This window comes from Pristis pectinata, chromosome 12, assembly GCF_009764475.1.
Source record: "Pristis pectinata isolate sPriPec2 chromosome 12, sPriPec2.1.pri, whole genome shotgun sequence".
Taxonomy (NCBI): Eukaryota; Metazoa; Chordata; class Chondrichthyes; order Rhinopristiformes; family Pristidae; genus Pristis; species Pristis pectinata.
Window position 1 is genome coordinate 43,285,786 of NC_067416.1, and position 14,364 is coordinate 43,300,149.

Here is a 14,364-nt window from a genome sequence, read left to right on the forward strand (position 1 = left end):
AGACCTCCGAGGAATTTCAAAACTTCCATGTTTGAGTCCTGAATTTTCAGCTTGGCATGAAACTGCCACTGTTCATCAGTACACTGTGTCTGTGGACTAGAACTGCAACACTACTTTTTCATGGCAGATCAACAGCAGCATCCCTTTTCAAGTTCAATCAAGTTCAAGTTACTTTATTGTCATTCATCCATGCTATAAAAACACATGGCGGAATGAAATGTTGTTTCCCCCGGACTCACACAACATACAACAGAAGACATACAATAAACACAAACAAAAAACAAAAAAAATCAAAAAAAAAGTGCAAGTACAAATAGTGCAAAAAAACGGTATATACAAAATACAAATTTAGTGCAGAGTTAGTGCAAAACTGAGTTGGACAAGAGAAATACAAGCTCAGTGTGTTGTACTCATTGTATAAACATGTTCAGCAGCAGCCAAAGTTCTTATACGCCGTTGTGCAAACCAGAGCTTTTGACGCGGCATTTGTCTACCAGGGTATTCAGGAGCCTGACAGCCTGGGGGAGAAAACTGTTGTGCAATCTAGTAGTTCTGGCGCGGATGCTCCGGTACCGCTTGCCAGACAGCAGTGGGACAAATAGGTCGTGGGAGGGATGAGGAGGGTCATCTATGATTCTATAAACCTTACGTGTACATCGAGTTTTGTAAGTATCCGAGATGGAGGGAAGAAGTACTCCAATGATCTTTTTCACTGTACTTGCAATTCTCTGCAAAGACTTACGGTCAGAGATGTTACAGTTACTGTACCAGGCAGAGATGCAGCTGGTCAGGACACTCTCAATGGTTTCCCTGTAGAATGTGGTGAGGGTGGGGGAGGGCAAGTTTGCTCTCTTCAGCCGCTGTAAAAAGTGGAGACACTGTTGTGCCTTCTTGGCGAGGGAAGAGATGTTAGTTGACCAGGACAGGTCATCTGCTATATGTATTCCCAAGAACTGATAACAGCTGACTCTCTGTACAATGATGCCATTGATGCACAGGGGTAAGTGGTCAGCCTGAGCCTTTCTAAAATCCACAATCATCTCTCTTGTTTCGTCCACGTTCAAGGAGAGATTGTTGACTGAGCACCGATCCGCCAACCTCGCCACCTCCTCTCTGTAAGCTGTTTCATCATTCCTGCTGATGAGGCCCTCCACTGTTGTATCATCAGCAAACTTGATGATATGGTTGGAGCTTGAGTTGGCAGAACAGTCATGGGTCAGCAGTGTGAACAGCAGTGGACTGAGCACGCTACCCTGGGGGGCTCCAGTGCTCAGCCTGGTGATTTTTGAGATGGTATTTCCAATATGAAATGACTGTGGCCTTTCAGAGAGGAAGTCCAGAATCCAATTGCAGGTGGAGGTGCGAAGGCCCAGTAGGTGTAGCTTCCTTATAAGGTTCTGTGGGATGATAGTGTTAAAGGCGGAGCTGAAGTCTATAAAGAACATCCTAACATAAGTGTCCTTTTGATCTAGGTCAGACAAAGCCAGGTGGAAGGCAAAGGACACTGCATCTTCGGTTGACCAGTTGGGGAGGTATGCAAACTGAAGGGGTCCAGTAAGGGAGGGAGAATGGATTTGATGTGTTGCAAGACTAACCTCTCGAAGCACTTCATGATGACTGAAGTCAGTGCCACGGGGCGGTAGTCATTTAAACGGGTTACAGGCGTCTTTTTAGGCACTGGTATAATGGTGGTAGATTTGAAGCATACGGGGACAACTGCTTAGCTCAAAGAAACATTAAAGATGTCGGTGAATACATCTGCCAGCTGGTCTGCGCAATCCCTGAGCACATGGCCCGGTATGTTATCAGGTCCCGTTGATTTCCAAGGATCAACCCTGGATAATATCTTCCTCACACTAGCTGAGGAAAGACAAAGTACCTGGTCATTGAGCGGTGGAGGTGTCTTGCTCACAGGTTTGTTTTTAAGTACATCAAACCGAGCATAAAAGTCGTTCAGTGCATCTGGGTGGGGGGCATCATTGTGGCAAGTGCGAGGTAGGGGCTTGTAGTCCGTGATGGCCTGGATGCCCTGCCACAGACGTCTTGTGTCCTTGGTATCAGAGAAGTAGCCCTGGATCTTCTGGGCATAACTCCTCTTTGCCTCCCTGATGCCACGGAAGAGGTTGGCCCTCGCTGTCCTGAGGGCTACCACATCACCTGACCTGAAGGCAGCGTCTCGAGTTTTCAACATTTGATGTATCTCTGCTGTCAACCATGGCTTCTGGTTGACGTGTGTGCTGAAGGTTTTGATGACAGTGACATCGTCAATGCACTTGTTGATGTAGCCAGTCACCACAGCTGCATACTCCTCCAAATTGATGGTATGGTCATAGGTGGCTGCTTCTCTTTTCAAAGCAGTCCTGTAAGGCTGACATTGCATTCACAGGCCATAATCTTATCTGCATTGCATTCACAGGCCATAATCTTCAGCTTTCTGAAATAATCTTTTCCCAGTACAATTCTTAAAGTAGCTTTTACACATTGTGGCTCAATAGGCCTCAAAACCCACAAATATATCGTCTCAATTGTAATCTTTTGAAAAGCACCATGAGAAATGACTCACTGATGTTCCCCATTTATCGATATTTGAGACACAAGAAATTCTGCAGATGCTGGAATCTGGAGCAACACACATAAAATGCTGGAGGAACTCAGTATAAGATATACAAGATATCAAGGTATTGAGAGGAATAGATAGAGTAGACAGCCAGCGCCTCTTTCCCTGGGCGCCAATACTCAAGAGGACATGGCTTTAAGGTATTGGGTGGGAAGTTCAAGGGTGATGTCAGAGGGAGGTTTTTCACCCAGGGAGTGGTTGGTGCATGGAATGCGCTGCCTGGGGTGGTGGTGGAGACTGATACATTGGACAAGTTCAAGAGGTTGTTAGATAAGCATATGGAGGAAGTTAAGTTAGAGGGATATGTGGGGGGAGGGGTTTAGATAGTCTTAGGTGTGCTTTGAAGGGCAGCACAACATGGTGGGCCGAAGGGCCTGTATTGTGCCGTATTGTTCTACGGTTCTATGGTTCAGTAGGTCAGGCAGCATCTATGGAGGGAAACAAACAGTTGATGTTTTGGGTTGAGACCCTTCATCAGGACTGAAGGAAGAGGGCAGAAACCAGAATAAGAAGGTCAGGGGAGGGGGAGGAGCACAGGCTGGTGGGTGATAGGTGAATCCAGGTGAGGAGGGGGAAGATAGGTGGGTGGGGGAGGAGGGATGAAAGGGAGTGATGTGAGAAGCTGGGAGGTGATAGGTGAAGAAGAAGGAATCCAGTAGGAGAGGGCAGTGGACCATGGAATAAAGGGAAGGAGGTGGGGAATCACCAGAGGGAGGTGATGGGCAGGTCATGAGGGTGAGGGATGTGAAAGAGAAGGGGTAAGGGGGCCACAGGAATGAGGGAAAACAAAGGGGAGGAAGGGAAAACAGGGGAGTGGTTACCAGAAATTCGAGAAATTGATGTTGATGCCGTCAGGTTGGAGACTAGCAAGACGGAATATGAGGTGTTGCTCCACCAACCTGCATCTGGCCTCAAAGTGGCAGCAGAGGAGGCTGTGGATAGACATGTCAATGTAGGAATGGGAAGTGGAATTGAAGTGGCTGGTCACTGGGGGATCCTGGCCGCTGCAGCATCCAACACATCATTCTCCGCAACTTCCGCCATCTCCAACGGGATCCCACCACCAGGCACATCTTCCCACAACCCCTCCCTTCGTTTTCCACAGGGATCGCTCTCTTCGCAACTCCCGTGTTCACTCATCCCTCCCCGTCACCCTCGAGGCACTGATCCATGCGACCATGCAAAGTGCTACACCGGTCCCTACACCTCCTCCCTCACCACCATTCAGGGCCCCAAACAGTCCTTCCAGGTGAGGCAGTGAATCTGAGGGTGTCATTTATTGCATCTGGTGCTCCCAGTGCGGTCTCCTTTACATCAGTGAGACCTGACGCCGACTGGGAGACCACTTCGTCGAGTACTTTCGCTCCGTCCACCACTAAAGCAAGGACCTCCTGGTGGCCAGCCACTTCACTTCCGCATCCCACTCGCATACTGACATGTCTCTATCAATGATCTGGATGATAATGTGGTAAATTGGATCAGCAAGTTTGCTGATGACACTAAGATTGGAGGTGTTGTGGACAGCGAGGAAGGCTTTCAAAGCTTGCGGAGGCATCAGGACCAACTGGAAAAATGGGCCACGAAATGGCAGATGGAATTTAATGCAGACAAGTGTGAGGTGTTGCATTTTGGAAGGACAAATCAAGGTAGGACATACACAGGGCACTGAGGAGTGCGGAGGAACAAAGGGATCTGGGAGTTCAGATACATAATTCCCTGAAAGTGGCATCGCAGGTCGACAGGGTTGTAAAGAAGGCTTTTGGCATCCTGGCATACATAAATCAAAGTATTGAGTATAGGAGTTGGGATGTTATGGTGAGGTTGTCTAAGACATTGGTGAGGCCAAATTTGGAGTATTGTGTGCAGTTCTGGTCACCTAACTATAGGAAGGATATCAGTAAGATTAAAAGAGTGCAGAGGAGATTTACTAGAATGTTGCCGGGTCTTCAGGAGTTGTGTTACAGGGAAAGATTGAACAGGTTAGGACTTCCTGATGAAGGGTTCCGACCCGAAATGTCGACTGTTTATTTCCCTCCATAGATGCCGCCGGACCTGCTGAGATCCTCCAGCATTTTATGTGCGCTGCATCTATATTTGTTATTTAGCTTGTACATTGGATCTTCCCTTGTTGCAACCTGTAGTTTTGCTTGTACATTGGATCTTCCCTTGTTGCAACTCACAACCCTTTTATGGTCACGAATTCTCGTAATCCTTCGTCTGTGAACGGGATTTTCGACAAGTTTCGACAACCCAGATACTTATTTTCCTTCTTGCTAATTCGACATAACTCCAGAGATAAAGTTTTTATATTCGGGGGAACTATTTGTGGAAAGAGAGCTGTTGATGTATAACTAACTTAGCGCCTAAAACCCCACTGGGCTGTTCGCTCCTCTCCCTCGGCCGCTCTCACACTTGGCAAGGGCGAGAGGTAGAACACCCTCCACCGAGGCTGGAGGGCGCTCTGCTTCCCCGGTTGGGTTTTGGGAGGGGCTTGGCCCACTGTGATTGGTGGCTGCAATGTCAGTCACAGACGATCGGCTTGCTAATTGGTAACTGTATGGGGGCGGGATGGCTGAGTTGGGCGGCATCAAGTTCAGGTAAACCGGAAAATAATTTTTCGCGAAGTACCTGATCTCGTTCGGCAGCCAAGGTGAACCGTCAACAGCCAGGATGGGGAATCGTGCGCTGGGATCGCGCAACCTCTGCCGGCGCCTCGATTACATCTGCCTCAAATTCACTCTGGTCGCGTACGCTACATTCTTCTGGGTAAGTGTCAACTGACAGGGGTGGAGGAAGCAGCTGGGCGGCAGCTCATGTGAAGGGAGGGAGAGCACTGGACGTCCCGGTGTGAACAGCCCCTGCCCAAGTGTCATCCAACAGAGCAACTAAACCTCGGGAGCAAGGTGCCATTGGCCGGCAGCATATGGAACTCTTTTCTGACAACTTTTTCAATGTGAATTAGATTTCTTTGACTGTGCCCGTTATCCATATGGCTTTGTTACGAGGAGACTTGGCTGCTCAACACACTGCTTGTCCTCCCCCTATCCATACTGTGCAAAATTCAGGTCATCCAAAACTTTTGCCAGTATTTATCAACCATCACCTGCTTGTTGGCTGAACTGGCTCCTGGTTAAGTCAAGCCTTAATTTTTAAAATTCTCACCCTTTGTTTACACATCTCTGCATTGGCTTGCCGCTTCTGATTTCATAGAAACATACAGCACAGAAAGAGGCCTTTCAGCCATGCCAATCATTGCACCCGTCTACACTAATCCTGCTTACCTCCATTAGGTCTGTGGTCTTTATTGCCTTGATGATTCAAGTGCTTGTCTGGATGCTTCTTCAATGATGTGAGAGAATCTACCTCTTACCACCTCCTCAGGCAGTGCATTCCAAATGCCAACCACTCCCTGTGTGAGAAATATCCTCGCACCCCCCCAATCCCAGATCCCTTCTGCTGTAAACCTCTCACCTTAAACCCATGGGAAAAAGATTCTTAATATCTACCCTCTCTGTCCCCCTCATAATTCTGTAGACCTCTATCAGGTCTCCCCATATCCTTCTCATCGCCAGCGAAAATGGCCTATCCAATTCCTCCTTATAACTGAAGTGTATCTCCTCAGTATCGTCTCCAGTGCAGTCTATTCTTCCTGTAGTGTGTTGACTAGAACTTCACACAATACTCCAAGAACTGCAATTTCTTCCTATCCTAAAACTGTCTTGAGTTATTTGTACTCCTCAATTCTGAACTACCTTGATTTAATCACTGCATCACTAGTAGTTTTGCTTACAAATTCCAAGGCCTTCATTTTAGGAATTCCTTCCTTAAACCTTTTTTAAGATGCTCCTTAAAAGCTGCATCTTTGATTGCTCTCTTGTTCACCTGGTCTAAAATTTCTATGTGATTTGGTATAAGATTTTCTTTAATAATAATGCTGCAGTTAAATACCTGGGATGTTTTGCTTTATGTAAGGCACAACATAAACAGAGTGCCCTGAATGTTTGTACCAGGAAGCATGGCACTGACGCATCCCCAGACTTAGTATTGCAAACCTACATCTGGCTCTGTCCCTTGGAAGAGTTGAAAGTTTCCACATGCTTTGTCAAGTCCAGGACTAGGCAAATAAAAAACCTTTGCATTTACTTAACACCTTTTGTGACTTCCAGATATCCCACTTTACCAGGCAAGTTAATACTTTTGAAGTATAGTCACAAGGTGAAACATCACAATCACACAAACAGCATGAGATAAGTGGCCACAACTGATTGCTCTTGGCAATATATTAACCAAACATGGACAGAACTCCAATGTTCTTCACATCATAAATGTTTATGCTTGCTAGAGAGGCTAGTTCAGTTTCACATCTTATGTTGGAAGGCAAAAAGAGAAGAAATTAAGATTTTCATTTCACAACCTTAATTAAGGGCGGCACAACATGGTGGGCCGAAGGGCCTGTATTGTGCTGTATTGTTCTATGGTTCTATGGTAGTACACCCCAAAGAGCCTTCATTCAATGATATAGTTACTTTTGCAAATTAGGAAACACTACTGTCAATTTGCAAGCAGCAGGCTCCAACAGACTTTTAACAAATTTAACTGTTAAAGTGATGTGAATTGAGAAACAAAAATTGCTAAATGCAACAGGGATAACTTCCCTGCCTTTCTTTCTGCAATCAGTTGAGATCTTTTGTGTGGTTCTGCAAAAGCCAGTAGGACCTCAGTTCAGTGTATCATCTGAAAAGTACCGTGCTGGTAGTGTAGTGCTCCTTGAACTGGAATATCAGTCTAAGTAACATGTTCTTCAGTACAATACCTCAAATGCAATTTGAACCTTTTGACTCCAAGGTGAAAGTACTAACACTGAGCTAAAGCTAATTTGTGAATCAGTGTTTGTAGGGTGTCACCAGAAGCGGCAGAATAAACATTGAAGAGGTGAATAGGAAATTGAGTTGATCCTGTCCTCCATGAACTACTGTGAGACTGAGTTAATATTGGCTAATATGGGATATGCTTACAATTGACAAAATCCTTTATTGGGGGCACAGATACTCTACAGAATATAGTGTGATTGTGACACTGAAGTGATGGAACCAAGTGTCAGTTCATCTGATGCATCTGAAACATCGACCATCCCTTTGCCTCGACAGATGCTGCTTGACCCGCTGAGTCCTTCCAGCAGTTTGTTTTTTTCTACAGATTCCAGCATATGCAGTTTCTCTTGTGTCATTGCATCTTGCCAGATATAAAAATGATAATGTTCTTTCTTGTCGTTATAGAGACTAATAAAGAAACTGCTCCCTCCCCCATCCCCATTCATGGGACTTGGATGATGCATTCTTTATCCTAGTACAGTTTAGGAAAGTTAGGGTGATAATATATGACAATGATGCTTTGATAGAGGCAAAATATGAAGCCTATGATTGAAAGAAATTGGATAAGCATGCTTATGTGAAGAAATCAGGTGTTGGTAAATTTGTACACCTGGCAATTTTTAAATTTATAATTTAAAATTATATTTATTTATCTATGGGATGTGGGTTATGTTGGTATAGGGAGCATTTATGGCTATCAGTATGCATAATATCCCTGAGAAGGTGGAAGTGAACTGCCTTCTTGAGTCACCACAGTCCTTCTGGTGATGTTGATTAGGGAACTCCAGAACTTGGTAATATCTCCAAGTGAGGATAGTGTACGTAGTGTGTGTTCTCTTCTGCTGGTTGCCTTTCTCTTTCCTGATGCTAGAGGTCTTCAATTTAGGAGATGCTGTCAGAGTAGCCAGAGTAATTGCAATGTATTTGTGGATGGTATACAGTGTGCTGGCAGTGGCTTGCTTAGCCCTGCTTGAAGAACTTCTTGAATGTTTTAGAGCCACACACATCTTAGCAAATGGAATGAAAGCTTTCACACTAATTAATTACTAGGAAGACCAAAATGTTTTTCCGCGACCTCACCATAAATTTTGTTTCCCAAGCACCGACTCCCTTGCAACTATCAGAGGTTCAACCAGACATTGATGAAGGTAGAGCAGTGGATGTGGTGTACATGGATTTTAGTAAGGCATTTGATAAGGTTCCTCATGGAAGGCTTATTCAGAAAGTCAGGAGACACAGGATACAGGGAAACTTGGCTGTGTGGATTCAGAATTGGCTCGCCCATAGAAGACAGAGGGTGGTGGCATATTCTGCCTGGAGGTCGGTGACCAGTGGTGTTCCGCAGGGATCTGTTCTGGGACCTCTGCTCTTTGTGATTTTTATAAATGGCTTGGATAAGGATGTGGAAGGGTAGGTTAGTAAGTTTGCTGATGATACAAAGCTTGGTGGTGCAGTGGATAGTGTAGAAGGTTGCTATAGATTACAACAGGATATTGATAGAATGCAGACCTGGGCTGAGAAGTGGCAGATGGAGTTCAACCCAGATAAGTGTGAAGTGATACACTTTGGGAAATCGAATTTGAAGGCAGAATACAAGGTTAATGGCAGGACTCTTCAGTGTGGAGGAACAGAGGGACCTTGTGGTCCATGTCCATAGATCCCTCAAGGTTGCGGCACAAGTCAATAGGGTTGTTAAGAAGGCGTATTGTGTGTTGGCCTTCATTAGTCGGGGTATTGAGTTCAAGAGCCGCGAGGTGATGTTGCAGCTCTATAGAACTCTGGTTAGACCACACTTGGAGTATTGTGTTCAGTTCTGGTCGCCTCATTATAGGAAGAATGTGGAAGCTTTAGAGAGGGTGCAGAGGAGATTTACCAGGATGTTGCCTGGATTGGAGAGCATGTCTTATGAGGATAGGTTGAGTGAGCCGGGCCTTTTCTCTTTGGAGAGAAGGAGGATGAGAGGCGACTTGATGGAGGTGTACAAGACGATAAGGGGCATAGATCGAGTGGACAGTCAGAGATTTTTTCCCAGGGCGACGATGGCTAACACGAGGGGACATAATTTTAAGGTGATTGGAGGAAGGTATAAGGGGGATGTCAGGGGTAAGTTTTTTACACAGAGAGTGGTGGGTGCGTGGAACACACTGCCTGCAGAGGTTGTGGGGGCAGATACATCAGGGACAGTTAAGAGACTCTTAGATAGACACATAAATGATAGAGAAATGGAGGGCTATGTGGGAGGGAAGGATTAGATAGATCTTAGAGCAGGATAAAATGTCGGCACAACATTGTGGGCTGAAGGGCCTGTACTGTGCTGTAACGTTCTATGTTCTATGTTCAGATATCTCACAGACTTAGCCCAGACTACATATCTGGTCTGCAATTAAATCTGCCACCTTTTATCTCTGTAATGTTGTCCTTCCGTCCTCTCTCACTTCATTTGCACCATCATGTTTGCCTTTATTACCTCCTGGACAACAGCTCAGTGGTCTTCTGGCAGATCTTTCACCTTGCATTCCATGTAAACTGGAAACCATTCACAGTGCTACTGTTCCCACTTTGTATCATGTCGTGCTCATCCTTTGCCTTTATATTTGTTTACCTATGTTGGCAACCAATTCCTAGATGCTACTTTTTAAATTCTCATGCTTGTTTTCGAGCCTCTGTAGGGCCTTGCCCCTCTACATCTAACTTTATCCAGACTTTGACCTCCTAGGTTTCTCCAGTCCCCCAAAGCTGACCTCTTACACATGTAATGCATGCACTGCCTCAGCCTTAGCTTTGAAAATTTCCATCTAAGTTCATGGTCACTCTCATACTCCAAAGACCTTACAACCAACCTCTTTGAACAAGCTTTTAGCTACCTGCTTAATATTTCCCTACATTGCTTGGTTTTGTTTTGATAACATCACTGTGGGATCCTTTGTGACTTCCACATTGGAAGTGCTATGTGATAGCAACTTATTGTTGACTACCAGCACAGTTAGTCATACTGTGGTAGCTGGCATACAAGTCAGCTTTGAGATTCCCGAGTTATGGAAGGACATTGCTGATGTTTCTGTAAAATACTCTTTGGTGTTTCTGGCATTAGTTGCTATAATCAATTGTTTTCAATTGATGCAATTCATGTAATGAAGATCTTCCAACAATGGTGTCAGGTAGGGAGTTTTAGGACTACTGGTAATGAATGATCACTGACAAATAGCCAAGGCAAGACGCTGTGTGACTGGAGGTAATGGTATTTTCATTCACCTACTTCCTTATGAACCTCTAGGTGGGGACAGTTCTGATTCTGGGATGTGCTGCCAAAGAAGCATGATTGATTTGCTGCAGTACACTTGTAAATGATACACATTGCAGCCAAAGTTTATATTAATAACGGGAGGTGTGGATGTTTAATTAGTTAGATGAATGCCAATTGCATGAGTTAACTCTGTTTCTTTTTCCATAGCTGCTGCCTGAGTGCATTTTCTCTTTTTATTTCAGATTTCCAACACAAATTTTCTTGGTATGAGCTGCTTTGGACTCAAGGTTCAGAGTTCTTGCTCAAGGTTCTTGAGTATTGTTGATGGCACAGCCATTCAGACAAGTGACGAGTATTCCTCCAGAGCTCAGACTTGTGCCATATTACTGAATAAAAGACCTTTTGATTGTAAGAGGTGACCCATTCACTGCAGAATTCTCAGCCTTTAACATAGAACAGTACAGCACTGGACAGGTCATTTGGCCCATGATCTTGATGCCAATTTATACTAAATGTTCTCTTCCTGTTTATCATCCATTATATTCATGTGTCTATCTAAAAGCCTCTTAAACTCCTTTAAATTGCCTTTGCAGTCAGTATTTTTGTAAATTTTCCAGGCGAATGCATGATTACCCTTTTAGTAGTAAGGGTCAAGTATTCAGTGATGGGAATACAATTGATGGTCAAAAAGACCTGTTTCTTACTAAAATTTTACTTTTTAGTTTACTTGCTAGAATTGCAAATAGAGCCGCATGATGCAAACATATTATTTCTGGAAGCAATCAAAGATAGTTGCACTGAGAAGACTGCTAGTAAAACCAATACAACAGTTTTCTGGGGCTGTGATTGGGCTCCACCAATCACAATTTTCAATTGCCATTCACAAACAGGTTGCTATGACCATTGAGTCTACGTAGCAAAATGTCTTTGTAGGACAAATTGCAGTTCAATTTGCCTGCTCTTCTCCCATTCCCTTCCTTCATGCCTCTTCAGATTCCTTTTTAAATTGCTGAATGGTTAGTTTCCATCATCCTTGCAGATATTCAGTGAAGATCATAAGCACTCTAAAATTTTCCTTATGTTCCCCCTCTATCTTCTGCCTATCAGCTTAAATCTGTGTCCCTGCTCCTTGAACATCTGCTAATGAGAACAGCTTTTTCTATTTTTTCTGTATCCAACCCCCTCATGAACAAAGAAACAAAGGACTGTAGATGCTGGAATCTAGAGGAAAAACACTATGATGCTGGAGGAACTCAGCAGGCCAGGCAGCATCCGTGGAGAAAAGCAGGCAGTCAACATTTTGGGTTGACCAAAGTGTTGACTGCTTGCTATTCTCCATGAATGCTGCCTAGCCTGCTGAGTTCCTCCAGCATCATCGTGTTTTTCATCTTCATTCCCCTCATGAACATGTCCACTAGTGTTCAAATCTCATCTCAACTTTCTTTGCTGAAAGGAAAGGATAGCCCCAGTTTCTCCAATCTGATCTTGAAGCTGTAATTACTCATCCCTATGGCCATTCTGGTATTTCTCTTCTGCTTCCTCTCTTGGACCTTCACTGCCTTTATTGTGATAACCAGAATTGCTAAAACCAGAACTGTAAAAATCCAAGCATTCTGTATGAAATTTCATTGATTTCCCTGTTCATTCTGCTAGCCCATCAGGGTCCTCTTCACAGTCTACCATACCACATGTTTGATGATACTGCAAATTTTGAAATTTTACTTTGTATGTTCATATTTCAGTCTTTTATGTATCAGTTGTCCCATTACTAAATATTGGAAAAGCCACTGTCCCAACTTCACCCTCATAAAAAAAATCAGATTAATTGAACATTATTTACCTTTAGCAAATCTGTGTTGGCTCTCCTTTACCGACTCCAAACTTCTTCAAATACCTATTACATTTTCCTTGATTTGTTGTTTCTTAAACTTTCCCCACCACAGATGTTAAGCTGACCCACCTATATTTGTTGGGCTTGTCCATGCACCTATTTGCCAGTCCTTTGTATCAAGTCAGGACTGGAAGGTTATGGCAAGACTTTCTGCAAACTCACTTGCCTCAACAAACTACAATGCATCTCATCTGGACCTTAACCTTAAGCACAACCACTGATGTTTCACTCATCCATTGTCTCTACTATTTCCAATCCTATTGAGATTTGAGAAACAACCCCTACCTACGCACTAACAATGTATTCCAACTTTGCCTTTCACTTCGAAGACAAAGGGTCCAGATGAAGCGTCGACTGTCCAGTTCCCTCCACAGATGCTATCTGGTCCACTGAATTGCTCCAGCAGTTTGATTTTTGCTCCATATTCCAGCATCTGCAGTCTCTTGTGTATCCATATCCCAAGTGTGGTATATCCAGTGTTTTGCAAAGCTGCATATTATCTACCTTTAAACCCATTCTGAAAGCTGATACCTCCTCCTTTTTAATGCCAACATGTTCTAGAATTTCACTTCTCCTGGTCCCTGAATTCTCCAGTTACAATCTCTTCCTTGGGTGAGCTTTTTAATAAATATTTCTCATCTGTTTTCACTGCATCCTCTGGCTCACACACAGCTTGCCATTTTGGTCCCCAATGGGCTCCACTGGTTACCCTCCTGCCCCTAATATACTGATAAAAAGTTTTGTGATTACCCTTAATCTTACCTACCAGTGATATTTCATGCTCCTTCTTTATGCTCCCACTGAGTCCACACCGACTATCAACCACCCATTTACATTAATCCTACATTAATCACATTTTATCAAATCCACCCAGATTCTACCTCTCACTTACACACAAGGGGCAATTTGCAGTAGCCAATTAACCTAACAACCCACATGTCTTTGGGATGTGGGAGGAAGTGGGAGCACCTGAAGGAAACCCACACAGTCACATACAGAATGTGCAAACTCTACCCCGACAGCACCTAGGGTCAGGATTGAACACAGCTCTCTGGCACTATGAGGCAGCAGCTGTACCATCTCAAAAACCTCGCCTTGACACACTTGAAAAATTACAGCCCATCTGAGTCTTTCACATTAAAACAGTCTCAATTAACATTGGGGACATTGAAACCACCTACTACTTTCACCTGTCATTACTCTTGCACCTATCTCTCCCTGATTTGCCAATATATCTGCTCCTCTATTTCCTGCTGACTGAGTGGAGGCCTGTGGTGTGCCTCAGCAAGGTAATACCCTCTTTTTGCTCTTAATTTCTACCCTAGTGGCCTCATTTGTAAGAGTTTTCCTCATTATTAGAGCAATGGACTCATTGATCAATGTAGCAATTCCACCACCTCTTTTGCATCCTCCCAGGTCATGCCTGAAGATTCCATACACTGGAAGATTGAGTTGCTAGTCCTAACCTTCTTTCAACCATAAAGCCTGTCAAAGATCTTTGGGTTCCTTTTTATATTAATTGCTATTCTTTTGTCATATCCACTGTTCATCCATCTTATTTTCTTTTTTTTTGCCCTCTATTTAGCCTGGTTCTCCCTTGAATTATTCACTTGTTCCATGTTTTGCACCCACTTTTTTTGTTTCATTTTGTCTCCATCTCCTTTGTCATCCTTGGGAGATCTGATGTTGGTTTCCCGAACTTCCCCCGTGGAAATGCATCTGGCCAAAATTTGACATATCT

At 44.1% G+C, this 14,364-nt stretch overlaps 1 protein-coding gene across 1 annotated transcript in view; it reads left to right on the forward strand.

The window, feature by feature from the left end:
- Positions 1–5,191: 5,191 nt before the first annotated feature.
- Positions 5,192–14,364, forward strand: part of tspan15 (tetraspanin 15) — a 127,607-nt gene continuing 118,434 nt past the window's right edge. Inside the window, exon 1 of the mRNA XM_052027514.1 lies at positions 5,192–5,383. Coding sequence (XP_051883474.1) covers positions 5,288–5,383 — 96 coding nt within the window. The 5' untranslated portion in view covers positions 5,192–5,287. The remainder of the gene's footprint in view (positions 5,384–14,364) is intronic.